Source organism: Bufo bufo, chromosome 1 (assembly GCF_905171765.1).
Source record: "Bufo bufo chromosome 1, aBufBuf1.1, whole genome shotgun sequence".
Taxonomy (NCBI): domain Eukaryota; kingdom Metazoa; phylum Chordata; class Amphibia; order Anura; family Bufonidae; genus Bufo; species Bufo bufo.
In genome coordinates this window covers 583644987-583672630 of record NC_053389.1, presented here as the reverse complement: position 1 = coordinate 583672630, position 27644 = coordinate 583644987, and the positions used below count along the sequence as shown (strand labels likewise).

The 27644-nt window shown below is 44.9% G+C and overlaps 2 protein-coding genes across 2 annotated transcripts in view; both read left to right on the top strand.

The window, feature by feature from the left end:
• Positions 1-2992: 2992 nt before the first annotated feature.
• Positions 2993-18765, top strand: LOC120984531 (tubulin alpha-3 chain). Its single transcript, XM_040413387.1, has 3 exons — positions 2993-3128; positions 4327-4475; positions 17788-18765. Exons 1-3 carry the CDS (start codon positions 3008-3010, stop codon positions 18763-18765), a joined length of 1248 nt encoding a protein of 415 aa, XP_040269321.1. The 5' UTR covers positions 2993-3007.
• An 8009-nt stretch (positions 18766-26774) lies between these two features.
• NET1 (neuroepithelial cell transforming 1) overlaps positions 26775-27644 on the top strand; it is a 52834-nt gene continuing 51964 nt past the window's right edge. The window contains exon 1 of the mRNA XM_040413383.1: positions 26775-26975. Coding sequence (XP_040269317.1) covers positions 26827-26975 — 149 coding nt within the window. The 5' untranslated portion in view covers positions 26775-26826. The remainder of the gene's footprint in view (positions 26976-27644) is intronic.

Genomic DNA, 27644 nt, shown 5'->3' with positions numbered 1-27644 from the left:
TGGCCGCATGAACTGCATCGCACTGTCCCACTAAGAACTATAGGAGGAGGATTCTGCATGGCTGTCACTGGCTTTCTGATGTCAAAAGCCTCTTCATCAACAAACCCCCAAGGGTGTATTTAAACATTCCGTTTTTTATCGTTTTATCAAAATCAGACATGTACCGTAAAAAAAGAGCACAAATATATATATATATATATATACCTATATATATATATTTATTTATTTATTTTATTTTTTATGTTTTTGAATCCACTACTGGTTTTGGCTTCTAAAATCTGTCCAAAACCTCACATGGGGTTAAACTTGCAGCCTTCTCCATCAGGTGACATTAATAGGCTGCTCTATAAATCAGGGTGTATAGGAGCTACCTGATTATACATCTGTTATACTGGGCTCAGCTCAGAAGTCAGAAGGCTGCTGTCTAGAGAACTGGGCAATCATGGTATGCAGAGATTTGTTTCTTCCTTTGCCTTGCTTGTGGAATAGGGCAAAAAGCTGTGATGTTTGACATTGTAGTGAAACTGCTGTTTTGCTGTGATTTTTGTGAAAATGTGGGCAATAAACCGATTTGACCACACTAGGTCAATAGACCATAATAGCTTTGATATTTAGTAGGATGCATCCAGATATGCATTTTGCACTGGTGTTCTTGATGTGTTTAGGTCTTTTATGTAGATTTTGAAGCCAAAAGCCAGGAATATCTTCAAACAGTCTCAGCCTTTCCTTTTTATATGCGGCATCTTTTTATAATCAGTTTCTTTCTTTGGCTTCACAAACTGCATCAAAAAGACTTTACGGACAGGGGCAGACTGGCCAGACAGGGAAACTTCCTAATGGGGCCCCTGAGCCTTCCTCCTGATCACTAGCTGTGGTAAGTAATGCTCTGATGCTCCCCTCCTGAATTTAACAGCATTGCTATCCTAAGGAAACTGGAGTAGGAGGACAGAATGTGGCAGCTAGTACTGCTGACCACAGCGGGGTAGCTTTTGGGGAGGTATATTGTGCTGCTGGGGCAGTATTTTGTGATGCATTGCGGTATTTAGCTGGGGTGGTTTTATTTGCTGCAATATGGTATTGCAGGCTCTGCTTACTTGTGTTGACCCTGCTTTGTCAGTTTGAACCCACTACAAAATAGTTTTATATTTATTCATGGCCACTTAAAAAAAAAAAAAAAAAAAAAACATAGCCTTTAGAGGCAGTTTTTTGGTTTGTATTTGGTCTTCATTACAAATATTGAGCAATTCAGTCAAAAATGGTTAACTGTTTTTCTGTGACTGGTACTTTCACTTTCACTTTGACTTTCACTGTGTGCTAGTCCTCTAACAACCACTATCTCTAAACTACCAAGGCTACTTTCACACTAGCGACAGCCTTCTCTGGGGGTGAACAGTCTGCCGGATCCATGCTGCCGCTAGTGCACGTGTGCCGCCAGAGGTCCGCTCCGGCCCCATTGACTATAATGGGGGTGGGCCGGAGTTCTGGCGGCAGCACGGATCCAGCAGGTTGTTAACCTGCTGGAGAAGGCTGCCGCTAGTATGAAAGTAGTGTTGATCGTGACTATTCTAATCGCAAATTTTTTATTGTGAATATTGCCACTTTGAGAATATCTAGAATATAGTGCTGTATCTTAATCGTGAATATTAAAAAAAAAAAAATTCAGCAGTACCCATGATCCCTTGCTGCTTCTTGCTTGTGGGCCAATGAGAAGGCTGCAATATATTTTACTTTAGGAGTAGTGTTGATCGAAAATTTTCCGACTGACAATTTTTGCAATCAAAAAAATGACTGGAGATCACAAATTCTCAATTATGACAAATATTTGCGAAATATTGTGAATTAGAATATTGCCCCTGCCGCTCATCACTGTGTGAAAGTAACCAGAGGTCATAAACACTTATTTAAGCCACATCCTTATGAGAAAGATAAGGATTGAGCTTTGAGTGTTTATAATGACTGAGCCAGTCTGCTCCTCAGATGACGAAAGACCGAAAATTAGAGCATCTCAGTTCTGTACACATAAAAGAATTCCATATTTTTACCTCAAAAGTACAGTGCAATAATAAAAAGCCCCCAAAGGTGTGCAAAGCCTGTAAGTTTGTCCACCCATGTGGGTATGGCTATTTGTGCAGTTTTTGAACCTACATCTGAGTGGCCTAAATAAATAATAGTATCTGTTAAGGCCTCATCTATTTTGTGTTCAGCAAACTGCAGATCTGTAAAACGTGGCTACCGGCTGTGTGCACCCTCCATTGTACCCATTCTGCTCAGCCTGCCCTATGTCAAATGTGTGTTTTTGTTTTTTGTTTTTCCTGCAAAACAGACAAAAATACGACCTGTTCTATCCTCTTGTGGAACAGACAAAGGTATGCGGACAGCACAAGGTGTGCTGTCCACGTTTTGAATTGACCAGTTGCGTGTTCAATCTGAATAGACCAAAAATACAATTGTGCGCATGGGGTTTTATACGTTTGAGTCGCTCAGTTTGGCTTCAAAACGTACACTAAACTTGACTGTTTGGCTGTATCCTAAATGTGGAAGCACAGCCTTGGTGTAAAGGTTTACTTTTATGGCTTTTATTTGAATTTTGCATTTTATTGCTTCAGATGTGTTAGGCAAAATTTTTGTAGTAGGTTTTTATTACATAAAAGTAGTTTTGTTTACATGGCCAGCTGCAGAAAGCTCTTCTGTGATGACTCCTTCAGACTGGCTGACAGCTTGTTCTCCAGCTCTGCTCTTGAATGACGTTCTAAGCTGATTTGTGACCAAATCGGGATAACTTTCTGCAGCTATTAATGTAGTGTAAAACGTTGAAGCTGCATAAGCCATACTATTGCAAAACTTTTACGGTAAATTAACTATAGAACTTCTCTGCTCCTGACCTTTTTTGTATTTTATTTTGCAGAGGGAATGCATTTCTGTCCATTTAGGCCAGGCAGGTGTTCAGATCGGAAACTCCTGCTGGGAGCTGTATTGTTTGGAACATGGAATCCAACCAGATGGTGTTATGTCATCTGATAAGACCATATCAACAGTGGACTCTTCATTTGGCACCTTCTTCAGTGAGACTGGGTCTGGGAAGCATGTGCCAAGGGCTGTGTTTGTTGACTTGGAAGAAACAGTCATAGGTACAGTATGTCTTGAAATTCCAATTAACACTGGAAGATTTATTGAAACTGGTGTAAAAGAAAACTGTATTAGTTGCCCATGGCAACCCATCAGATTTCACTTTTCATTTTTCAGTCTTTTTGAAAAATGAAAGGTGGAATCTGATTTTGGTTTCTATGGGCAACTAAACATGTTTGACTTTACACCAGTTTGATAAATCTCCCCCCACAGTTGCCTATCAGATATTAAAGGTTTTGTGCAGGATTGTAAAGTAGCCCAACAGCAGTGAATATATTCTCCTGAATCCCCCACTGCTCTGGTGCTGCTGCTTTACTGGTCCCCACTGCTGGACTGTTTGATTCCATGCAGAAATGGTGTCTCGCTGGTAAAGACTCAAAGGAACTACTGGAGCAGCGGAGGATTTAAAGGGGTATTCCGGTTAGAGAAGATTATTCCCTATCCATGGATAGGGGATAGCTATTACATTGCTGGGGGTCCCACCATTGGGACCCCACCGATCATAAGAAGCGAGGCCCCACTAAAATGAACTGAGTGGATGGTCAGAAATGTGTACTGCTGCTCCATTCACTTCTATGGGAGATAGCTGAGCCCTGGGAGTGCTGCATTTTTTATATTTTAGTTTATAACTATCTGCTGATCTTACAATTTAAAGAGGTTAATGTTGTAAAATTATTTTCCCTAATCAATTATATTTTTTATTTGTGCTATGCATCAGTACATAACGTGCCCCTGGTCCTAATCTGTGGGCTATGTACATTGTTACAATACTTCTGCTACAATAAGTCTGCTGTGTTTGTAGGGAGCAAGCTGGGGGATGTGACATGATTCACCACTTGCTGTGATGTCCCTGGATGGATCCTTTTCTGCGCTTGTGCAGAACATGTTCATTAATTCAGGGCATTCATGGAAGATCTGTCCAGGTACAGCACAGAAGGCAGTGAATCACATTAACGCCACAATCTTGTGCCCTACGGACACAGTGGACATGGATTGCACTGTGGGGACAAATTATGATCTGAAACGTTTTTCACACAACATATTAGAGGCTATCCGAAAATATTTGTTTAAACTAGCCAATACCTTAATATCTACAGGGTGAACATGTCAACGGTTGTGCATAGGAAAGTCTAGTTCAGAGGTGGAACGACTCCACTTGATGCATTTGCCCTATTAACTATGAATCTTTTAACTTTGTAGATGAGACGAGAACCGGACACTATAGAAGCTTGTTCCATCCAGAACAGCTCATTACAGGAAAAGAAGATGCTGCTAACAACTATGCTCGCGGGCACTACACAATTGGCAAGGAGTTAATAGATTGCGTGCTGGACAAAATGCGAAAGCTGGCAAGTACATTATTCTGACTCCAATTGTTGTAATAGCGATTTATCCCTAGTGAGACCTCTTTGCCTGGCCTGCATGAGCAGATATAATCACTGCGGACAATCCTTATCAGATAGCTTGAACTCACCAACACTGAGTTTATCCGTGTAAGTTGCTTTATTCTGTAAGCCGCAGAACAGATGGATTCTGGTATTGTGCGGTCAAAAGATGATGATTTTGTACACATGCATTCTCATGTAAGCTTACCTGTTCAATGCCTGGAGCAGTAAGGAGAAACAGGAAGTGAGGTACACAGAAGGGGTGGAGCAGTGAAATGAATGACAGATATCACGAACAGAAAAACAAGTGCAATATCAAAAATGGCAACTAGACGGGAGCATATAACCAAATATAGAATATATGAATGGTTTAATGTAATAAACTATAAAGATTTAACTGCATAGCAGCACATACATTCAGGTGTTGACTTGGCCACTGCAATAGCATGTCTGCTTGGCCAGTTCACACTAACTCCTGCCCCACCACTACCAATTTTAATTTTCTACTTTTTTTTTTTTTTTTTTTTTTATATCCATGATATATCATTCGCCATGTTGGTCTGTTGCAGGTTATGAGCGATAACAGCAAAATTGAAGAAAAAAAGCCTGCTCCCTTCCAGAAACTGCACCACACCGGTTGGTTTACTTCCTGGAATTGCAGCTCTGTTCCATTGAGGTGCATTGGTCTGAGCACATTATAACCTGTTGGACAGTTGTCAGTGTTGGCTGCATGCTTTTTTTTATTCTCGAGTTCACTGATCAACAGGCAGTGGACCGGATTCTCAGTCACTCCTTTCGGATTTAGCCCTCTATTAAAGGGATTGTCACCAGGATTAACGCTATAGCGATATTTATGTGCCCATCAGTCTCCTTGCTGTGTTTAAAATGATCCCACTGTCACTGCTCTGTGTTAGATTCTTATAAAAACTGATCTTATTGATATGTAAATTACCTTGGTCAGGAGCCTAAGGGGTTGTCCCGCAATCTGTTGGAGCCCAGCCGCGCCCATTGATCCGCAGCCCAGCACCGCCTACCACTTAATTTATTCACTCCACTTGCACTGACGTAATTTCTTCTCAGTGCCGTAGTCTGCGCCCATGTGGACTACTGGCACTGGCTTCGAGGAGTCGACTGCACATGCACTGGCTCCCTGCACACCACGTTGGCACCAGAAAAGAGCCGGTGCATGCACAGTTGACTCCTCGAAGCCGGTAGTCCGCACGGGCGCAGACTACAGTGTCCACTGTGCCTGCGCGAGACTACGGCACTGAAGAAATTACGTCAGGGCAAGTGGAGTGAATAAATGAAGTGGTAGGCGGTGCTGGGCTACGGATCAATGGGCGCGGCTGGGCTCCAACAGATCGCAGGACAACCCCTTGGGCTCCTGACCAAGATAATTTACATATCAAGATCAGTTTTTATAAGAATCTAACACACAGAGCAGTGACAGTTGGATCATTTTAAACACAGTAAGGAGACTGATGGGCACATATAAATATCTCTATAGTGGTAATCCTGGTGACAGAATCCCTTAAGTGCTGGCAGATGTCAGGAGGGGACCTCTAAAGGGTGGCTAAGCTGTGCTGTAGGGGCCTCTTCCTATGTGATGCTATGCTAACGGCATGGGCAGAGATAATTCTGGCTGCAGATTCAAGGTGGATGTTGCCCTCTGCTCTGAGGTCTGCAGTTAGTGTAAGGTACGCAGGTGGATGGCAACAAACTCGCTCCAACTGAGGGACATGATGGCTTTACTAAAGATGATTTTGCAATTTAGCAACAAACTCTTGTGAAACGGGTAAATTTTATGTTCAATAGGGATGTTGTCTCTCTAAGACTTAGTTGACAGCAAGGACAGTGTAATTAAAGTCGGTGTGGAGAATCTGGCTGGGAACCTCTGAGGCCTTGTCTGTCAGATGTGCTCCATGCACTGGTCCATGTTGTACTCTTCTTTCAGTGCCACATAATGCTGCACTACTTTATTTGGGTGGCCACACCACCCCTGAGCTCTGGTAATGGAAATGAAGATGAGATGTTCAGTGGTCTTGAATAGACAAGGAGGGTTTTGCAGTCCATAAGTACCATCCTTCAAGAGAATAGAAGTTTCCTGATAAAGATTTTCATTCTCTGAACTGTTAAGAGAGATCTGTTAGCTTTAGCCAGGTATACAAAGCTACCAAATTTTGCCTTCTAACAATGGGGGAGAAGAGGTGGATGCTCTGGCCCAACCTTTGGACTTTAAATTGGCTTACAGACTCCCTCCCCTTTCCCTCTTGCTCATGGAGGAACATCTGGGGACAAAGTTGCTCTATGGCCCAAGAAATCTTTTTTTATTTTTTTTCTGTAGCTGAAGTCTCTACAAGGTCCTTGGATCCTTCCATGGATCGAACATCTTTCCCAGGGTTTTTTTTTTTTTTTTTTTTTTTTACCCTAGAATAATCTACATTTAGCAGTTTGGAAGGATAGGATTGATTTTAAAATGGGACTTGGCATTTAGCAGGAAGGGTTTGAAGGCTACAGTCCCACCCTAGTTATGTAATCTGGTATATCTTGCTGTAGTGCCATAGTGGAGGAAAAACAGGATTAGTTACCAGTAATTTCCTTTTTGTGTCCTCCATGACTGCATGTGATATTGCTGCTCAAACTAGCATATATGCCACATGTTAAAATGAAGTGATTAGGTTAAAGGTGCATGTATGTGATCTTAGACTCTCTAGGCTGTCAGTCCAGTAAGACAATGAGGAGGAGGGTCAAATTTATTCTTTGTTCCTTCCTGGTTGGAGGAGGGTCATCTAACTGTAGTGCCATTGCCTCGTAAAAAGGAAATTACCAGTGAGTAATCCAGTTTTTCATTACGCCCCATGACTGCACCTGTAAGACATCCTCCCCTTACAGACAGAAAACAGGAACTTCCCAGATCTTTAAAAGGGTCCTCCATACTCCATGCCTCAAGTTTCTTCCGGGGTTTTTTTTTTTTGGCCCTTTTGCCATGGGTGTGGGGAAGGGGGGGGGATCCCTGACAGCTGCCTCATTCTCTTCTACCTGTGGCTGGGCAAAGTTCCAGTGGGGGGGGAGGAGGTGCGTGCTCTCCTGCATTGCCAGTACGGCACATTCTTGCAGGCCCTGTTTCACGTAGGGAAGGGGAGGGGCCAAGGAAACATGGCGGGTGATGTGCGGCCTGTATAAAGGAGACGCCGGCCAGCTGTCATGGAGGGAAAGAGCAGCAGTGTGGCAAGTTAAGAGAACTGCCAATTTTCCTTCCGGATTCCCCTTTGGTGCACTATCTGCATGCAGGAGGAAGGGGAGACACCACAACACTCTAAACCCAGCATGGTACTCCTGGGGTGTAAGAGGGATCATACCCCACTGTCTCCTATATGGGAGATTATTTTATTTCTGGTGATTTATTGCAGGTTAAGGAGGCCCCCAGTAAAGCTGCCCACAAGACAAAAGGCAGAGTGGGATTTGCAGGAAAAAGGTAAGTCTCTTACCCCAAAGATGGAAGTCTGTTCCTCGGAACAGTTTAAAAAGTTGCTTCCCAGTTATTTTAGGCAGAGGAAGACTCGAGGCATAATCGTACTTTACTGATTCAGAGGAGGGGATAATGGCAAGTTCAGATTCTTCCTCTGAAGATCTTATTGGAAGACCTCTGTTTAAAGTGGAGGATACAGACCTTTTATTAAAGGCGGTGAGGTCCACTATGGAAGTAGAAGAGACTAGATCAAGACAGGAGTTAATGTATGAGAGCCTGAAGCCAAGGAAGGAGAGTGTTCCCTGTTCAGCCTCAGTCCTAACCTCAGTATCTGAGGAAAGGGATTTAGGGGTCATTATTTCAGAAGACTTAAAGGTAGGCAGACAATGTCATAGAGCAGCAGGAAATGCTAGCAGAATGCTTGGGTGTATAGGGAGAGGAATTACCAGTAGAAAGAGGGAGGTGCTCATGCCACTCTACAGAGCACTAGTGAGACCTCATTTGGAGTATTGTGCTCAGTACTGGAGACCATATCTCCAGAAGGATATTGATACTTTGGAGAGAGTTCAGAGAAGAGCTACTAAACTGGTACATGGATTGCAGGATAAAACTTACCAGGAAAGATTAAAGGACCTTAACATGTATAGCTTGGAAGAAAGATGAGACAGAGGGGATATGATAGAAACTTTTAAATGCATAAAGGAAATCAACAAGGTTAAAGAGGAGAGAATATTTAAAAGAGAAACTGCTACAAGAGGACATAGTTTTAAATTAGAGGGGCAAAGGTTTAAAAGTAATATCAGGAAGTATTACTTTACTGAGTAGTGGATGCATGGAATAGCCTTCCTGCAGAAGTGGTAGCTGCAAATACAGTGAAGGAGTTTAAGCATGCATGGGATAGGCATAAGGCCATCCTTCATATAAGATAGGGCCAGGGGCTATCCATAGTACTCAGTATATTGGGCAGACTAGATGGGCCAAATGGTTCTTATCTGCCGACACATTCTATGTTTCTATGTTCAGGACTGTATTAAGGAGTTGTTAAAGCGAGAATGGAACAAACCTGATCCTCCTCTCCCCTCCCTTAAATCAGTTAAAAGAAAATACTCCTTTCATTTTCAAGATGTCAGTCTGGCAGGATGTACCTGGGGTAGATGCCACAGTTGCAAAAGTTAATAAAGTCAGCACTCCATTTGAAGATCTGGGTTCTCTTAAAGACCTGATGTATAAAAGGGCTGATGCCTATTTTAGAAAGAATTGGGAAGCGTCTAGCTCTTCAAGCCGAATAGTGCTACATCGGTTGTAGGGTCATTTAAAATCTCGTTGGGGGAATTAGAATCGCATATTGCTAACAGAACCCCAAGGGAGCAGCTACTAGAAGTGATGCCTACGATGATAGAAGTAGTAGACTTTATTTCGGATGCGTTGGTTGACTCTCTGGTTATCGGCCAGAGCGGCAGCATTGTCAAACTCGGCCAGAAGATCCCTTTGGCTGAAGGGATGTAAAGGAAACGTCGCTTCTAATTCCAAGTTGTGTACCCTTTCTTTCCAGGGAAATTTTTATTCAGCCTGACGCTAGATTATATATTGGACAAAGCATCTAATAGGAAGAAGGGATTCCTCCTCTCCTAAGCAGAGCCATTTTAGTTTAGAGATAAAAGGGAGTAGGCTAGAGTCCAAAAGAAAGGCCCTTTGATTTAAAAGTCCAAGCCCCAGTGTTTCTCAGCAATGATGCCAGGTCTCGGGTGGGGGGTCGACTCTTATTCTTTCAAGCCTGGCAAAATATCACATCAAGTGCCTGGGTAAAAGATATAATAAAGGAAGGATACTGTTTAGATTTCAAAAGGCCCCCACCAGAAAGGTTAATAATTACGTCTTTAGACAAGCATTCTCCCAAACAGGCTGCGTTATTAGGAGAAATAAGAAATCTCCTGGAAAGTCAGTTCTTGTCCCAGTTCCTAGAGTAGAAATGGGAAGGGTTTTATTCAATTCCTCCAAGCCGCATGGGTTTTATCGGACAATAAAAAACCTAAAGGACCTAAATTTATATCTAACGGATCAGAAATTTCAGATGGAATTGATATCCTCAATGATTCTTCAATTTCCCAATTGCATCATGGCTTTTAGAGATATCAAGGATGCCTATTACTACTGTACATGAACATACATCCCTCATCTCAAAAATTTCTCAGGGTAGCAGTGTGGATAGAGGTCAATTCTTCATCTACAGTTCAGAGCTCTCCCCTTTGGAATATTTCAGGCATTGAGAATTTTCACAATGCTGGCACAAATAAGGATCATAATTTAGTTATACCATACCTAGATGACCCTCTTGTGGTAGGACAGTCAAGTTCCCTTTCAGCCTAAATTCAGGAAGTGTTAAAGATATTGATGGGCTTGGGTTGGATAGTAAACTGGGAAAAATTATGTCTGATGCTGAGTTACTGCCCCCCCCTTTAGGAATTCTGCTAGATTCCTTATCCCAAAAGTCCTACCTCCCAGAGGGGAAGTGCCTTTCAATACAGTAAAGGATAGGGAAATTCAGCCAAACCAGGGTGACTACTCTAAGGGGAGGCCAAGTCAGTTCTAGGTTTGACATGTATACCGGCGGTAAAATGGGGACAGTTCAGGTCCAGGAGTCTTCAGGCGCACATTCTATCACATTGGAACAAGGAGCTGTTATCACTAGATTATAAATGTCCGATGCCCATGTCAGTAAGGGATTCCCTTTTGTGGTGGACAAGCACAGAAAACCTAAGTCAGGGAGTGGCATAGACAAAAGGCAATCCTTTAATCACAACAAATGCCAGCCAACAGGGGTGGGGTTCTCGCTCAGTTTTGGAGTTTTCCTAAGGTCAGTGATCAGTGTTTCAAAGCAAACAGTCCCAGAATTAGAGTGCTGAGGGTGATATATTGTGCTCTAAAATAATGTTTTCCCTCCCTCATAGACATGTCAGGATTCTGCCAGTGACAGCAGTAGCCTATGGAAACAGGCGGGGGGACAAGATCACCTTAGTTACTGGATCTGATGTACAAGATTTTCAAATACTAGAAGGGAGTACTTTATCTTTCAGCAGTGCACCTAAAAGGCTTGAACTGTCAAGCAAACTTCCTGAGCAGGCACAAGATCAGTCAGGGTGAATGGTGCCTTTCCAAGGAAGTATTCGACCAGTGCATCTGTGGGGGACCCCATCAATGGACTTTTTTGCTTCCAGAAAAACAGTGCTAGAGGCTTTGTCTCAGCCCAGAGGATCAGGCCCAGGGGATAGATGCTCTATCTCAACCTTGGCGCGAATTACCGTCTACCAGTCACCAGGGTCAAGAAGGAATCTTTTAATGCAGCAATACAACGCGTTTCGGGGAATCACTCCCCTTCATCAGGTACAAAAGAGCTGCACAAAGTTGTGCAGCTCTTTTGTACCTGATGAAGGGGAGTGATTCCCCGAAACACGTTGTATTGCTGCATTAAAAGATTCCTCCTTGACCCTGGTGACTGGTAGACGGTAATTCGCGCCGTGGGACGTGTTTTGTTTTCTTGCACTACTATCTTAAGGGCTCCAGGCTTCTCCTTTTGAAGATCCCTCGTGGTCCCGAGGCTGCAGACCGCCATATCCAGACGTCCAGGCTTGTTTGAAAATACCTACAATAGTGTTGTGCCTATATCCGCACAACCACACAAGGTGAGCCTTGCCAATTCTTTTTGTTCACCATTATACACCCACAGAATTACCCTATGGTGCGCCCATCTGTTTCTCTACAGATTTAAAACCAGCCTGCTACATCACATATCTCAACCTTGGGGCAAGGATCTGGCTTTTGCATTTACGCCTCTCACTCGTAAATGCAAAGGTTACCTCTGATATGAGGATATGGAAAACCTTTTCTTTGCTAGGTTGGATCTGTCAGCCCCTCCAGATCCATAAAATTTTTAGAAGAAGGGTCTCAATAAAAAAAATTAAAGCCTAGCACATTAAAGGTTCAGGTTTCAGCCCTTAGTGGTCTGTTTGACAGCCCATCCCTGGATTAAAAGGTTCATAAAGGAATCTATTAGGCTAAATCCCTCCATTAAACCCAGATCATCGCCCTGGGATTTAAATGTTGTACTTTTATATGCTAACCCAAAGTCCATTTGAACCTTTTAGATTCGATCTCTATGAAGATGTTGTCTTACAAGACAGCATTCCTGGTGGCCATTACGTCAGCCAGAAGGGTAGGGGAGATTTCTGCCTGGTCTGCTCCCCCCACTTATACCACTGTCTTGGAAGACAGGATTGTTTTTAGACTGAATCCTGCTTTTTCTTCCAAAGGTGGTTTATGACTTTTATAGGTCTCCAAAAATCATTTTGCCCTTTCTGCCAAAATCCCAAAAAATGAAGGTGAGGAGAGGTTCCATACACTAGATGTATGTGTCCACCAAAGAATGGAGTAAAGCCCCTTGGGTATTCAATTTCAGGGTCCTAACAGGGGTCTAAAGGTTACAAGTCTTACTATAGACAGGTGGATAATGAGAACAATAGGTCTAACCTATTCGGCGGGTCTTCAAGTTCCTACGGGGTTCTCGGCCCACTCCACAAGAGCTATAGCTTCTTCCTGGGCAGAGGCTGCAACCATTGACCAAATTTGTAGAGCTGCTACCTGGAGCTCTCAAAATACCTTTTACAAACATTATAGATTGGATCTATCCTCTGCTCAAGATTTGTCCTTTGGGAGGAAAGTCTTTGTAGGTGGTAATCCCACGCTAGATTTATCTAGTCTAATCGCTCACAGGTACTGTCGTGGGGCGTAATGGAAATACATTGCGCTTACTGGTAATCCGTTTTCCATGAGCCATGACAGCACCTACATTATTCCACTAATATATAACTTTTCACAAGAGTCCACCCCTCACATGTTTGTAAATATTTTATTATATCATTTCATGGGACAACACTGAAGATATGACACTGATACAATGTAAAGTAGTCAGTGTACAGATTGTATAGCAATGTGAATTTGGAGAGCCTTCTAACTCAATACAGCCATTGTCTAAACCACTGGCAACAAAAGGGAGTATACCCCCTAAGTGAAAATGGCCAAATTGTGCCCAAGTGTCAATATTGTGTGGCCACCATTTTCCAGCACTGCCTTAACTCCATGGAGTTCACTAGAGCTTTACGGGTTGCCACTGGAATCCTCTTTCACCAGCTCCGTGATGTCATTGAGAAGTGTATGTTGGAGATCTTGCTCTCCTCAACCCTCCATTTGAGGATGCCCCACAGATGTTCAAAAGGGTTTAGGTCTGGAGACGTGCTTGTCCAGTCCAGCAGTTTTGCCTGCAGTTTCTTTAGCATGGCAGTGGTTGTTTTGGAAGGGTGTTTGGGGTCGTTAAGTTGGAATACTGCCCTGCAGCCCAGTTTCTGAACGGAGGGTATCATGATTTGCTTTAGTATGTCACAGGACATGTTGGCATTCATGGTTCCCTCAATGAACTGTAGCTCCCCACAGCTGGCAGCACTCGTGCAGCCCCAAACCATGACACTCCAACCACCATGCTAGACTGTAGGCAAGACACACTTGTCTTTGTACGCCTCACCTGGTTGCCAACACACTTGACACCATCTGAACCAAATAAGTTTATCTTGGTCTCATCAAACCACAGGACATGGTTCCAGTAATCCATGTTTTTAGTCTGCTTATTGTCAGCCTGCAAAAAGTTTGCTTTCTTGTGCATCATCTTTAAAGGAGGCTTCCTTCTGGGACGACAGCCATGAAGACTAATTTGATGCAGTGTGCGGCGTATGGTCTGAGCACTGACAGGCTGATTCCCCCACCCCTTTAACCTCTGCAGCAATGCTGGCAGCACTCATGTTTATTTTTAATAGACAACCTCTGGATATGACGCTGAGCTTGTGCACTAAGCTTCTTTGGTCTACCATGGAGAGGCCTGTTCTGATGGAACCAGTCTTGTTAAACTGCTGTATGATCTTGGCCACTGTGCTTCTCAGCTCAGTTTCAGGGTGTTGGCAATCTTATAGCCTAGGCCATCCTTATGTAGAGTAAATTCTTTTCTTCAGATCCTCAAGTTCTTTGCCATTTTGTACTTCCAGTGACCAGTATGAGAGCGACACCTGACATCTTGTAATACTAATGTGAGTCACATGACATCCAGCAGGGAAAATGGCCAAATTGTGCAAAATTTGCTATTTTCACTTAGGGGAGTACTCCCTTGTTTCCAGCTGTTTAGACCTTAATTAAAATATTTACAAACATGTGAGGGGTGGACTCTTTTGTGAAATACTGTATATGTAAATAATTTTAAAGAAGAAATATGCCTGCAGATTTGCATGTTAAGGTTTCACTGTATATAGAAATTTGGCAGTCCTATGGATCTTGTCACAAACTGGGAAATGGAGTATGGAGGACCCTTTTAAAGATCTGGGAAGTTCCTGTTTCCTGTCTGGAAGGGGGAGGATCTCGGGTGCTGTCATGGGCTCATGGAAAACTGATTACTGGGAAGAGTAATCAATGTATTTCTAATATTGTACAAACCTTTTTGAAACCATGCTATTGAATGTAATGGGTAATATTTTAGGAATGTATGGGGGAATGAACTCTAAATTATGCCAAAGTACTTCAGTTGGGCTTCAATCGCTAATGCTCAAGATGTATTACTGACTTAACATGTATATCACTATCTTCTAGAGCAGGGATGCTCAACCTGTGGCCCTTCAGCTGTTGTAAAACTACAACTCCCACCATGCCCTGCTGTAGGCTGTCCGGGAATGATGGGAGTTGTAGTTTTGCAACAGCTGGAGGGCCGCAGGTTGAGCATGCCTGTTCTAGAGCATGGCTAGAAGTCAAGCAAACTGCCTTAGGCCTCCTGCACACGAATGTATTTTTTTGCGGTCCGCAAAAACGGGTCCCGTTTTTCCGTGATCCGTGACAGTTTTTTTTCGTCCGTGGGTCTTCCTTGATTTTTGGAGGATCCACGGACATGAAAAAAAAGTCGTTTTGGTGTCCGCCTGGCCGCCAAGTCAATGGGGACGGATCCGTTTGACGTTGACACAGTATGGTGCCATTTCAAACGGATCCGTCCCCATTGACTTTCAATGTAAAGTCTGGAGTCCCTTTTATACCATCAGATCGGAGTTTTCTCCAATCCGATGGTATATTTTAACTTGAAGCGTCCCTATCACCATGGGAACGCCTCTATGTTAGAATATACTGTCGGATATGAGTTAGATCGTGAAACCTCATTTCCGACAGTATATTCTAACAGAGGCGTTCCCATGGTGATGGGGACGCTTCTAGTTAGAATATACTACAAACTGTGTACATGACTGCCCCCTGCTGCCTAGCAGCAGCCGATCTCTTACAGGGGGCTGTGATCAGCACAATTAACCCTTCAGGTGCCGCACCTGAAGGGGTTAATTGTGCTATCATATCCCCCTGTAAGAGATCAGGGCTGCCAGGCAGCAGGGGGCAGACCCCCCCCCCCCCTCCCGAGTTTGAATATCATTGGTGGCCAGTGCGGCCCCCCCCCCCTTCCTCCCTCTATTGTAATCGTTGGTGGCACAGTGTGCACCCCCCATTGGCCCCCCCCCTCCCTCTATCGCATTAACAACATTGGTGGCCAGTGTGCGGCCTCCCATCTCCTCCCCGACCCCCCCCCCCATTGGTGGCAGCGGGTTACTAGCAATAGTACAATAGTAAAAGATTCATACTTACCTGGGAGCTGCGATGTCTACTTCCGGCCGGGAGCTCCTCCTACTGGTAAGTGACAGTTCATTTAGCAATGACACTTACCAGTAGGTGGAGCTCCCGGCCGGAAGCAGAAATCGCAGCTCCCAGGTAAGTATGAATCTTTTACTATTGTACTATTGCTAGTAACCCGCTGCCACCAATGATCGGGGGGGGGGGGGGGGTCGGGGAGGAGATGGGAGGCCGCACACTGGCCACCAACGAATAATTACAATAGAGGGAGGGAGGGGGGGGGGGCGCACACTGTGCCACCAACGAATTATTACAATAGAGGGAGGGGGGGTGCACACTGTGCCACCAACCTATTACAATAGAGGGGGGGGGGGGGGGGGGGGGGCCGCACTGGCCACCAATGATATTCAAACTGTGTACAAGACTGCCCCCTGCTGCCTGGCAGCATCCGATCTCTTACAGGGGGCCGTGATCAGCACAATTAACCCCTTCAGGTGCCGCACCTGAAGGGGTTAATTGTGCTGATCACGGCCCCCTGTAAGAGATCGGGTGCTGCCAGGCAGCAGGGGGCAGTCTTGTACACAGTTTGTAGTGTATTCTAACTAGAAGCATCCCCATCACCATGGGAACGCTTCTGTGTTAGAATATACTGTCGGTTCTGAGTTTTCACGAAGTGAAAACTCAGCTTTGAAAAAGCTTTTATACAGACGGATCTTCTGATCCGTCTGTATAAAAACTAACCTACGGATGCCAATCTTGTGTGCATCTGTGTTCTTTCACGGACCCATTGACTTGAATGGGTCCGTGAACCGTTGGCCGTGAAAAAAAATAGGACAGGTCATATTCTTTTCACGGCCAGGAAACACTGATCACGGATGCGGCTGCAAAACGGTGCATTTTCCGATTTTTCCACGGACCCATTGAAAGTCAATGGGTCCGCGGAAAACGGCACAACGGCCACGGGTGCACACAACGGTCGTGTGCAGGAGGCCTAATTTGCATAATCTGTCCTCCATGCAGCTGTCAGATATTTCACAAAGAAACCATATATTCTCAAAGATCAATAATAATTTAATGAGATTAAGGGTCACTAACTTTTCACAACCTGATATGTCAGGCATATCAAGAATTGATTGGCGAGTGAGACCCCTCACAATCACTAGACCAAGAGGAGAGAAGCGCACGCATATCCCTCTCCGCACTGAGTACTGAATAGAGACTGGCCCATGGACTTCTATGTATAAAGGAAAGTTTGTGAACGGTTAGGGTACTTTCACACTAACTTTTTTGTTTTCTGATATTGAGTTCCGTCACAGGAGCTCAATACAGGAAAACTGATCCGTTTTATCCTAATGCATTCTGTTCAGGATGCATCAGTTCAGTCACTCTTACATTTTTTTTTTGGGATGGAGAAAATACTGCAGCATGCTGCAGTTTTCTCTCCGGCCCAAAAATGCTGAACACCTGCCGGAATACCGGATCTGGCTTTCTGGTCTGCGCATTCACAGACTTTTAAAAATGCAAAAAAAAAAATACCGGATACATTTTTCCAGAGGTGGATCTGGTATTTCAATGCATTTGTCAGATGGATCCACATCTGGATCCGTCTGACAAATGCCATCACTTTGCGCCCGAATTGACGGATCCGGCAGGCCGTTCGGCAACTTACTGCCTGCCGGAATCCTCTGCTACAAGTGTGAAAGTACCCTTAACTGCAACCTGTCACCTCCAACAAACATCCCAAGCCAGCAGCGTGTTTGTAACTCATTTCATGCACGACAGTTCAGCTGGCTTTGCCAAACTGCCAGCTGTTGGGAAGGGGCATGGTTACCGTGATTTGAAGCAAGTTTGCCTAGAGAAGTGCAACGGGCAGGGGATTAAAGAACATTTTTGCTTCAACTACCAGCAGGAAGAAGATTGTTACAAACATGCAGCTGGCTACTTTAAGGTACTGCTGCCGGCTTGAGATGTTTGGAGGTGACAGGTTCCCTTTCACATTCTGTGTATGTGGCAGGAAAGCTCCTTGGTACACATGCCAAACATATCAACAGGCCACAATGCACTCAGCAAATGCCAAGTATGTTAATCCATATTATGTATAACTTTCTTCTGCAGGCTGACCAGTGCAGTGGTCTTCAAGGATTTTTGGTGTTCCACAGCTTTGGAGGAGGCACAGGATCTGGTTTTACTTCATTATTGATGGAGCGTCTTTCTGTTGACTATGGGAAGAAGTCAAAGCTTGAGTTTTCAGTGTATCCTGCCCCTAGGATCTCAACTGCTGTGGTGGAACCTTACAACTCTATTCTAACAACTCACACAACTCTGGAGCACTCGGACTGTGCCTTTATGGTAGACAACGAGGCAATTTATGATATTTGTAACCGTAACCTGGACATTGAGCTTCCATCTTATACCAACCTGAACAGATTAATTGCCCAAATTGTTTCCTCTATAACTGCTTCTTTGAGGTTTGATGGTGCATTGAATGTTGACTTAACAGAGTTCCAGACTAACTTGGTGCCCTATCCCAGAATACATTTCCCGCTGGTGACCTACTCCCCAATAATTTCGGCAGAGAAGGCTTACCACGAGCAACTGACTGTGCCAGAGATTACAAATGCTTGCTTTGAATTTTCAAATCAGATGGTTAAATGTGACCCCAGACGTGGTAAATACATGGCTTGCTGCCTGTTATATAGGGGTGATGTGGTGCCCAAAGATGTAAATGCTGCAATAGCTGCTATTAAAACCAGGAGGTCCATCCAGTTTGTTGACTGGTGTCCTACTGGATTTAAGGTGGGAATAAACTACCAGCCTCCCACTGCAGTCCCAGGAGGGGACTTGGCCAAAGTGCAACGTGCAGTCTGTATGCTGAGTAATACCACAGCAATTGCAGAGGCCTGGGCTAGGCTGGACCATAAATTTGACCTCATGTATTCTAAGAGGGCTTTTGTACACTGGTATGTGGGAGAGGGGATGGAGGAAGGAGAGTTTTCTGAAGCCAGAGAGGATATGGCCGCTCTGGAAAAGGATTATGAAGAGGTGGGGACAGAGTCTAGAGATCGTGAGGAAGAGGAGGAAGATGAATACTGAACAGTTTCAGCTTTGACTGGTCACTTGTTGCAGTCTCGTGTTGAAAGCCAGCTGTTGTACAGTAGTATCTTAAATATTTATAACAAGAGAACTGAGCACTTAATGTTTTAAAAATTGGCATTTCAGATATGTGAATGGTGTTGAACATCCATTGTATGTCCTGTTAAATATATGGACACCCTACTAAGAACTTATATAATGTATTGGTGGTTGAAATGACAATTCTGCTGTTTTGTCAATAAAAAGTAATGCATCCTTAAAATTAATTCTGTCCATGGATATTTTTATTTAAGATAATTTGACATGCATTTTCATGGACTTGGACACTTGCTTCTACTGATGCACTTCGAAATCTTGAGATGGTGAACCATTGTACACTGACCTCAAGCCACTAGATTCTTATCTACTGGCAAACTGCATTAAAGGCTGTAAGCTAAGGATTACATTACACTGGCTGATTGTTGGCCAGATCATGACTAAGCGTTCGTAGGCATGCTAGTTAGCGATCTGCAGTATTAGGGCTGTTTCACACGAGCGGATGCCGTGCGTGACATCCGCTCCGTGAATGACAGCCAAGACCCGATGCAGACTGCAGAAGCACGGAGCAGTAACATGACAATGCTCTGTGCCTCTCTGATCTCTTTACTACGAAATCACAGTGAGATAAAGTTGTCACTGATTTCGTAGTAAAGAGATCAGAGAGGCACTGAGCATTATCAGTCATGTTACTGCTCCGTGCTTCTGCAGTCTGCATCGGGTCTTGGCTGTCATTCACAGAGCGGATGTCACGCACGGCATCCGCTCGTGTGAAACAGCCCTAATACTGCCGCCGATTACCTGATGGAGGAAGGGGGGGGTGCGCTACCTCTTAATCGAGCAATCGGAATCTTTAAACAAACATGCTTAAAAATCATTGTTTTCCGGCAGCAGTTTGTGCTATCTAAGGCTACTTTTACACTTGTGTTCAGAGCGGGTCTGTCTGGTGTCTGCACAGACGGATCTGCTCCTATAATGCAGATGTTTGGATCCATCTGCATTATAGTTTAAAAAAACTTTCTAAGTGTGAAAGTAGTTCAGACGGATCCGTCCAGACTTTACATTGAAAGTCAATGGGGGACGGATCCGTTTGAAAATTGAGCCATTTGTCTACCGGAGCAGTGGATCGGCGATCTGGGCGTGGAGAGGCATTCCCATGGTGATGGGGATGCTTGAAGTAAAAATATACCATCAGATTGGAGAAAACTCTGATCCAATGGTATATTCTAAACCTGAGGTGTTACCATGGTGATTGGGACACAGCACCTGAGGGGTTCATTGCGTGTACAGCAGCTCCCTGTCAGAGGTCGGGTGCCAGGAATGTTTCTACAATGTTTGCATTGGTGGGCAGAGCACCCGCCCCGTCTCCATCATTGGTGGCAGCGGCAGTTCCAATCTGAGTCCCAGCAGTGTAATGCTGGGGCTCCGATCGGTTACCATGGCAGCCAGGACGCTACTGAAGTCCTGTCTGCCACAGTCAGTTACTCAGCAGCATTATACTCACATGCCTGTGGCTGCCCAGCGCTCCTTGTAACTCACAGGTCTGTGCGGCACATTGCTATAAGCATAAACAATGCGCCGCACAGACCTGTGAGTTGCAAGAAGTGGCACCGGGTGGCCACAGCGCATGTAAGTATAATGCTGCTGAGTAACGGACCATGGCAGAAGGACTTCAGTAGCGTCCTGGCTGCCATGGTAACTGATCGGAGTCCCAGCATTACACTGCTGGGACTCCGATCGGAACTGCTGCCACCAATGATGGAGGGGGGGAGGGCGCACTGCCCACCAATGCAAACACTGTAGAAACATTCCTGGCACCCTACCTCTGACAGGGAGCTGTGATCACATTAAGGCCTCATTCACACCAGGCAGTTCATTCTGGCCTGATTCTGTCCAGAATGCACTGCACTGCTGCCGGCTAACTACATTGTGGGGCAGGAGGGGGCATAGTCTGAAGTGATTGGCACCATAACCATGCCCAACGGATGCAATGCAATCAGCTGCACAGGATTGCAAGGCACATTATGCCCTGCGGTCCAGTCCAAACAAAATGCTGCAAGCAGCATTTTGACCAGACCTCAGGCATAATTGTGCCTTGCGATCCCATGCATCTGATCGCCTGCGGCTGTGGCTACAGTGCCCATTCACTTCAATGGATTGTCACACCCCCTCCTGCCACACAACATGGTGAGACAGCCGTGATGTAGTGCATTCTGGACTTTATCTGGTGTGAACGAGGACTAAACTGTCATTTCACACCACAAAGACTGGAACACAAGCCAGCCACCTCCCTGCATAAGGAAGTGTGGTGGTGAATTGAAATATGGTTTTGATTTAAAAAAAATTTTTTGTATCAGGACAAGTAGATCAAGCCCCCCTGCTTTAGTCCTTCAAGTTTATTTTTATTTCACACCCCTGGGGTAGGTTTAGAACTCCTAACTATTCTGACAGAAAAGCCTGCCAGAATTCACAGGCTATGGCCCAGCCAGATATTGCTGGACACTACTAATCAAAATCTTATAGGCAGTAAATGGCAGTATCATCCAGTCTGGATCTGGTGAACTCTGGAAGACTCTCTACTGGAACAGCTTGCCAGATCCATTAAATGGGCAGTATGAATCAACCCTAAAACATTTTTAACTGATTTGGAAACGTTGAGCTTGGAGGAATAGGAATGTTAGGTTCTCCAGTAAATATGTACGTTTTTAGTGGGCCCCTGGCATTTAGTCTTCCATTGAGGCCCTGGGTTTGGGTGGTGTCTATATTGGGAACCTGTGGCTGACTTTGAACAATCTGAGTTCATTGCCTTTGTGCATGTTAGGCGGAGTTCACACTTCAGTTATTTGGTCAGTTATTTCCATCAGTTGTGAGCCAAAACCAGTAGTGAAATCTGCTCAGAGATGAGGTATAATGGATAGATTTACACCAGTTCTGTGTTTGACCCAAACCTGGTTTTGGCTCACAATAACTGATGGTAAATGAAGTGTGAACTTGGCCTTTGATACAACTGAGTCTTTGGACTTGCTGCCTCTGTCTATGCTTAATAGGGGGCAGTGTCAGACTGGGGTACCTAGGGCCCACCAGTAAAATTCATTTTGGGGGCCCACCGTATGGATACATTCAAATATAATAAAAATAACACGTTTTTATATGAATAGAGGCTGGTTGAGGTGCTGTACATTGAATATATGTATGTAGTGCAGAAAATCTAATGTGTTATGTGCCACTTGTGCAGGGGGTGGGGAGACTTGGGGCCCACCTTGCTCAGGGGCCCACCAGGGTATTCCCCTGTACCCCTGTGGGCCAGTCCAAGCATGATGATGGGGGGGGGGGGGGGGGGGAATGATTAGGGCTGATTCTAGCTTTTCTGCTGCCTGAGGTGAAATGGCCCCCTTCCTCTTTTCCCTTGCTCTGTGTTTTGTGGCCAGGGGCTGGCGAACACCTAGCCTTTATCCTGCCTGAGGTAAATTGAAATCGCCTACATGCCAAATTCTCAACCTAACGCATTCCCTCCAGATCTGCAGGGGGGTCCGACAGCCAGCACCCCTGCCGATCAGCGGTTTAAAGAGAAGGCAGTGCTATGACAGCTGTTTTCTCCTCTGTTCACCTGCTCATCGGAACAATTGCAGTGGTGAGCAGATGGCAGAACTTGTACAAAACAAGCAGACAACCCCTTTAGATGTGCTTGAAAAATTTTACATAGAGCACATAAAGGGTCATACAGCCCCACATATGTACCTCTTACATCCAGTGCCATCTTTTCTCTGTAGTTAGTCTCTTGCCTCAGCTTCTCCTTTCAGACCAGACCACCATGATTTCTTTCAGCCATCTCTTCTCTCTGTAGAGTTTGACGAACATATAATTTTAAGACTCTTCCCAGACCAGAGTTTCTTTAAACCACTGTCAAGCCCCCATGTCAGAATATCCCCCCCCATCTCAGACCAAACACATGATGTATCAGACATCTTAGACCCCAATTAGTCTGACACCTCCAGACCCCCATCAGACCGCAGTGCAGGACCTGAGAAAAGAAAGCAGGAGGAGGGGTAAGTACAGCATTTCACTCCCCTGCCTCCTGCATACTACTGAGTGCTCTCTCTGCCTTTGTGCCTAAATGGTGAGCAGTTGTAAGATGGGTTCAGCTATTCCATGGGGGTCTGGTACTCCAGCAAGTCAGGACCCTTCAGACCCCAGGTCTACACTACCAGAACCACTGCACAGACCCAAGTAGAGAACAGCCAAACCTGCAGGAACTCCCAGATCAGTGGAAAAGAGTATTTAGTTTGCTGGTTTAGCATACTGCTTGTAGGCCATCCAGAATATATAGTCCAGACCATTTTCTCCCTCCCAACTAGGTACATTATAGGGCTTTGCTGGTGCACTATACCTCCACTAAGGGTACTTTCACACTAGTTATTTTCTGGTATTGAAATCTGGTGAAGGGTCTCAATACTGCAAAGGAATGCATCCAGTTTGTCCTAATGCATGCTGAATGGAAAGCAATCCATTCAGCATGCATCATATACTGTCCCTTGTATGGTATTTGACCGGACAAAATACTACAGCATGCTGTGGGTTTTCTCCAGCCAAAATCCCAGAACACTACTGCACTTTCCGGATCCGGCATTAATTTCCATTGAAATGTATTAATTCCGGATCTGGTACCAAGTAACGGTATTAACTGTTGGTGATGTCGCTCTGCCCTGGTCAGTGTGGTGCTGTAGAGCTCCTCCTGAGACTTCCAAGCTGAGTTGCGATTTCCAGTAGCAGTGCAGCTCTTACAAGAGCTAGTAGTGATGTAGGGAACAGCTATAACACTAGTTGAGGGTAAGAAAAACATTTATTGGTGCCACCCTTGGCCTTATATACAAGTCTCCATGGAAGGGACCCTTCTCCGTGGACCTGATGGAGAACTGCGTTACAAACACACACCAATAGAAATGATCACACAATCCGGGACAGTCCCACACAATAGCTCCCCTCTGCCTTGGAGATAATCAGGTTAGACACTGTAGGTAATCTAATCATCTCCAGACAGTAAAACCAAATATTTTTAAAATACGCATTAAGTACCCCAAAATCCACAATATTGCAACAGACATACCGAGGACTTCTGTTACATACCGGATCTGGTTTTCCTGTCTGCGCATGCGCAGTTCTTTCTAGATGGGGGGGGGGGGGAGAAGAATTCCAGTATCATCCGGAATAACGGATCCGGTAATTCAATGCAAAAGTCTAACGGATCCGTATCCGGAAGAAAAAGATATCCAGTTGCATACAGATTTCGGATAGTCAGGCAGTTCCGGCAACGGAACTGCCTGCCGGATTCTTCTAACGCTAGTGTGTGAAAGTACCCTAAGCTATCTAGACTTAAAAGGGTTTTCAGACATTTTTATACTGATGATCGATCCTCTGGATAGGTCATCAGCATCTGATTGATGGGGGTCTGACAACTGGAACCCCCTGCCGATCAGCTGTTTGAGAAGGCAGCCATGGCCTTCTCGCTGCTTTTCCTAGGCCAGTTGCGTCAAGTTGATCGTTCATGTGGCCTAGGACCAGCTCAGCCCCATTCAAGTACATGGGGCTCCGTGCAATACCAAGCACAACTGATATACAATGTATGGCACTGTGAGAAGCTCCTGAGAGTGCTGCTGATTGCCAGGGGTCCTGGGTGTTGGACCCCCACCAATTAGATACTGATGACACTGAATCTTCCATCAGCAGTCCTGTTCCCAGCACAGTGCTGGCACGCAGGTCAGGTGCTGATACTTTAAAGGGGGTTTCCAGGTTCAGGGCTGAACCCGGACATAAGCTTCCCTTCACTCCTTTAGGGCACATTCACGTGACCATAGTGTTTTGCGGATCCGCAAAACACAGATACTGGCCCGTCTGCATGCCGTAATTTGCGGACTACATGGCTGCAACTATAATAGAAAATGCCTATTCTTGTCAGTGATTGTGGACAAGAATAGGACATGCGTTTTTTTATATATATATATATATATATATATATATATGGCCACGGAACAGAACCAAGGATGCGGACAGCACATGGTGTGCTATGCACATCTTTTGTAGCCCCATTGAAATGAATGGCTCCGCAACATGAGGAAGGGATGCGGACTCATTCCTACAGCTGTCTGAATGAGCCCTTAGCAGAGGAGCATCTTAACTTGCTATTATGCTCCCCTTGCCTTGTGCTTCATCGTGCAGGACAAGGCCTGTTTGTTGTGAGCTGGTGACGTATCTGGCTACACAACACTATGCTAGGCGGAGAATGCCACCTACAGGGAGTCCGGTGAGGTCACCGACTCAAGTGGGGGGGGGTTTTAGAGGCAGTTATTTGTGTTTTCTCAGATGCTTAAAGGGGCTATGCAAAGTTTAACACATGCCCCCCAATGCCCAGGCCCCTCATATTGGTTATACTTACCCTTGCACCCGCGTCACTAGGGAAGCTCGTCCCTATTGTAGCCTACTTTTGGCTGCTCCCCCTGTCGCTGGATGTTTTGATTCTCGCAACGGGGAGATGCAGCGACTGTGCGGGGATCTGGAGTGATGTGGGTGCAGGGGAGCGGGGTTAGTATAATCTATATGAGGGGCCTGGGCATTGGGGGGCATGTTTTAGACTTTTTTTTTTTTTTATAAAGGTTTGTAAAAAAAAAAAAAATACAATTCATGGTGTTTTTTAAAAAAAAGCTAAAACGTGAGCCCTTAAAACAGTGATATGCAACCTCCAGCTGTTCTGAAACTACAACTCCCAGAATCCTCCTTTAACTTCTATGGGAGTTACAAGAACATTCCAGTAAGGCCTCATGCACATGACCGTATGTATTTTGAGGTCTGCAAAAACGGATACGCAAAAAATATGGATGACATATGCGTGCATTCCGTATTTTGCGGAACAGCTGGCCCCTGATAGAACAGTACTATCCTTGTCTGTAATGCGCACAATAATAGGACATGTTCTATATGGACATACGGAGACTAAATGCACACGGAGTAACTTCTGTTTTTTTTTGTGGACCCATTGAAAAGAATGATTCTGTATACGGTCTGCAAAAAAAAAAGGGAACGGACGCGGAAAGAAAATCGGTTCGTGTGCATGAGCCCTAAGTGTGCATGCTGGAAGCCGAAGGCTGCAATACCTCCCAACTACTTGGATGGTCAACGAGGGACACTTTTGGTTCATTGTGTGAAAGATCCATTTTTTTCCTGCATATTTATACAATTGAATAGTTTTCTTTTACGAAATTTTGAAAATCCCAACTGCATTAAATAATTGAATAATCTACAAGACGGAGTCAAATAGACAGAGAGGAACCAGAGAAACACTTTCTGGGTCAATATTATGATCAGAAAGAGCAAAGAGGAACACTTAGGAGCAGTGTCGGACTGGGGCACCTAGGGCCCATCAGTAAAATGTATTTTGGGGGCCCACTGTACGGATACATTCTAATATAATAAATAATGTAACATGTTTTTTATATGAACATAGACTGGTGGAGGTGCTGTACATTGAATAGATGTATGAAGTGCAGTAGTCTACTATGTTATGTGCCACTTGTGCAGGGGATGGGAGAATAGGGGCCCACTGGGGGATTCCCCTGTGGGTCAGTCCGAGCCTGCTTAGGGGGGTCTTGGTTTGATTATTCTTTTTTAATATCAGGTAATTTGCATTACCATTTTGTGTTCTAAAAACAACAAAACACAAAGTAAGGACCACCTTCATCTGTGCAATGCACTCTGAAGCAGCTCTGCAGATTTGGAAATAGCACTTGCCTAAAAGCAGAGCAGAACACCTCACTGCCCTCACCTAAAATGGCGCCCGCGTGCACAAAAGATGTGATGCAACCAAAGGAATCTGTGCAGCTCAGCGAGCCCCCCCCCTCCCCGCCCGTTTCTTAGCAACCACGTTCTCGCCATCCTATTGGCTACTGACCAACTTCCGCTTTTTCAAACCAGCGGCGCGGCGGTTGAGTGAATGACAAACGTTCCTGTGTCCGCCGTTTGATAACTGAGCCCACCATGGAGGGGGAGGAGGTGATGGCGCCTCCAGCGGATCCTTCTCCACCCACCGAGAATGTGAAGTCCAAAAGGAGGAATGGACCGAAACGGAAATCTTCCGTCACTAGCCTGCTCGGTCAGAGCACTCCAGAGAAGGGCATCTCCAGGAGGTAGGAGGCTGCAAGGTGTTGCCGGGGTCACACTACAAGTCCCAGAATGCCCCTGGCAGTATGTGTAAATCAAGGTTCTGCACCTTTAATAAGTGCAGCCAGTGTTTTGTATTGTGGGGTGCACTTTCCTGCTGGTGTGACACTACAACTCCCAGCATGCCACTCTCTACCACTCTCCATGGACCTGTGGCCCCCGCTACATCAGCACTGGGACTGGATAGTGGCTCAGATTTAGCTTTAGTTATTGGTGGTCTCCAAATGTAATTTCCTAGAACCTGTGACAGGCGGCCCCCTGTAAAGGAAATGAATGAGGCTGTCACACACCTCACCGAAGAACATGGGCGCTGTAGTCCCTGCCATGTTAGCTTCCGGGGGATGTTGGATGTCAGCAGAATCAACCCAATAAAAACCAGACATATTGCCTGGTAGGGTTGATCTTGCTGAATAAAATCAAACTATATATTTGGTATCGCTGTAAAGTTTTGTTATTTATGTTAAGAATGAACGCCACAGAATTTATTACTCAGTGACAGTATTGCTATTGTTTCCCATCGCCCTCCCAGAAAGAGTTAATAAAAGTTGATCAGTAAGTTCTGTGTACCCCAAAACGGTAAAAACTACAACTTGTCCCGCAAAAAAAAACAAGCCCCATACGGCTACATCAATAGA